Source organism: Glycine max, chromosome 8, assembly GCF_000004515.6.
Source record: "Glycine max cultivar Williams 82 chromosome 8, Glycine_max_v4.0, whole genome shotgun sequence".
Taxonomy (NCBI): Eukaryota; Viridiplantae; Streptophyta; class Magnoliopsida; order Fabales; family Fabaceae; genus Glycine; species Glycine max.
In genome coordinates this window covers 293055-295423 of record NC_038244.2, presented here as the reverse complement: position 1 = coordinate 295423, position 2369 = coordinate 293055, and the positions used below count along the sequence as shown (strand labels likewise).

General features: G+C 31.6%; 1 protein-coding gene across 1 annotated transcript; it reads left to right on the top strand.

Moving 5' to 3' along the window:
- The first annotated feature begins 1801 nt into the window (after window positions 1-1801).
- Window positions 1802-2162, top strand: LOC100797889 (auxin-responsive protein SAUR32). The gene has a single exon (XM_003532100.3). It carries the CDS (start codon window positions 1814-1816, stop codon window positions 2129-2131), a length of 318 nt encoding a protein of 105 aa, XP_003532148.1. The 5' UTR covers window positions 1802-1813; the 3' UTR covers window positions 2132-2162.
- The last annotated feature ends 207 nt before the right edge of the window (window positions 2163-2369 follow it).

The following is a 2369-nucleotide window of genomic DNA, read 5'->3' as shown; positions in this document are numbered from 1 at the left end:
AGTATTTACATATGACCAGCATTATCGTCGATGATCTACCCACCACTATTTATGCAACCAATTGAGATCTTTAATGATCCACCATTATTTGTGCAACAAATCAAGATCACCTCTCAACATACCAACAACATTGGCATACTCAATTACCCTCAAATAAATATTATAATTGAAAATTCAATATATATATATATATATATATATATATATATATATATATATATATATATATATATAATATGATACTCCCAGTATATAATATTGTGATTTTTTTTATTTCTGAAAGATTTTTTTATTTTGAAAATAATTTAAGGATAAAATCAATATCAAATAAATATTTACAAAACTACTTCCATTTTTTGAACCTAACTTCTCTAATCAACCTTAAAACATAAATGCTGCCATATAAAATCATGACATGACTCTTTACTAATCATGTGAGCATTTACTGTACCAAAAAATCATGTGAACATCTATGCTAACATTAGGTCATAGATGTTAATCAATTTGACGGAGAAGCTAGACTTTACTTATTTAAAGATTTTTATCTCCACAACCTAACTATAAGGTAAAAACTAACTTGGACTATTTCTCATATTTTTAGGACTAAAATAACAATTCACTTAAAATATCATTCTTAAGATAAGGACAGAGAAATGGCCGGAGAATCCGTACGTGTAGGTTTGGACTAAGAAGACAAACTTTGACTAGTATTTTATTTATTTTATTTTTAGTTTCAGTATAGTAGTGCCGTGTTCAACTTTGTGATGTACTAACTCTACTAGATCCGACGGTTAGAATTTGGATAAAGAATAAAATAAAATAAAGCATATCCGTAGGATGCTGAGTGATAGTTAGTGTGATACTAATCTGACCATGACTGTATTAATTGTTTTCTTCGTCATCATTCATTAGATTGTTGTCCTCTTCTTATTATGATTGAGATTTTATTTAATTCCCAACTAACCGCAGCCTACAAGAACAAGAATTTAAACAGAAAAATCCAAAAGAAAAGATAATGTTGATTCGCAGCATACTTTATTTTAAAAAAAGTTTGACAAAATGAAAGCAAAATATTAAGTAAACGATAAAGTACATCCCCATCGTAACTTTATTTTATTTTGTAAAAAAAAGCGTAACCACTAGTTACCCACTAAGCTACAAAGCACTACATTCATGTTTAGTGGGTGTCTGCATCTCACTTATCTTCTTATTTTTATGTTAAAAGCGGCAAAAGACGCTTATTTAAAACTATTCTTTATAGCTTTTACTAAATAAGCGGGATTTTGTTGAATATATATGTTCCAAGGTTAAAAACGATTAATGTTGCTCACAAGTGACTTATAATTCATAGATGGCTGAGTTCTTAAATATGTTGACAAGTGTATGATTTTTTGGTTATATATATGAAAAGTATTTACCTTTGTAAGAAAAAAAAGAAGCTTTGCGCCTCTATATAAAGAAATACCCTAAAATGTGTTAATTAGGCAAATTAACACAAAGGTAAGTTGAAATGGGTTTTAATTAATTAGCTAGGTTTCCATTTCATGAGTAGTCCCTACAGTTACGGAATGGGACGGCACTGTCCCTTGCCTTCCCCACTATTTTGATTCCGAATCACGTACACAACACACACAACAACAAGTTATTATCCCTTTTATTTATTTTTATTACAAATTTATAACCCCATTTAATATATATATATATATCTTTTCTATATAAAAGAAAGAAACCACATTACCTACCATTGTGACTCAGCAGCTATAATAATACGGTTCCTTTGCTTTGCTCTATCTCTCAGTAGGCAAGAAAGAAGATGAAGGTGAAGAAGGGTTGGCTCGCTGTTCAAGTGGAAGAAGAGACAGAAGAAGCTGGTGGAGTTGGGTCTCAAAGATTTGTGATCCCAATTTCGTATCTTTGTCACCCTCTCTTCAAGCACCTTTTGGATAAGGCTTATGAGGTTTACGGCTACCACACCGAGGGTCCTCTTAAGCTTCCATGTTCAGTTGATGATTTTCTTCATCTCCGATGGAGAATTCAGAAAGAATCCTCTACCCATCATCACCATAACCATAACCATAACCATCACCATCATCGCCAACTTCCTCACGCCTTGTATTTCCATGCTTGTTAATTCCCACACTTGTATACTTTCTTTCTTTCTTTTTCTTGGTTTTGCTAGTGTTTCTTTGTCTGCCTAGCTTTACCTTCTTTTTTTTTTCAAGAAAGAAAGATTGACACCGCTCTGTAATTACACACTTGAAGAGAAATCTTACCATGCTTAGATAAGTTTTTGTCTATGCTATGTGATTTTGCGTATTGGGAGGATATATAAAGGATTGGAGTACTATGGATGTTTATCTCTTTAATTT

Excerpts from the sequence above, each read along its gene's own strand:
- LOC100797889 (XM_003532100.3), top strand. The coding sequence starts at position 1,814 with ATGAAGGTGAAGAAGGGTTGGCTCGCTGTTCAAGTGGAAGAAGAGACA.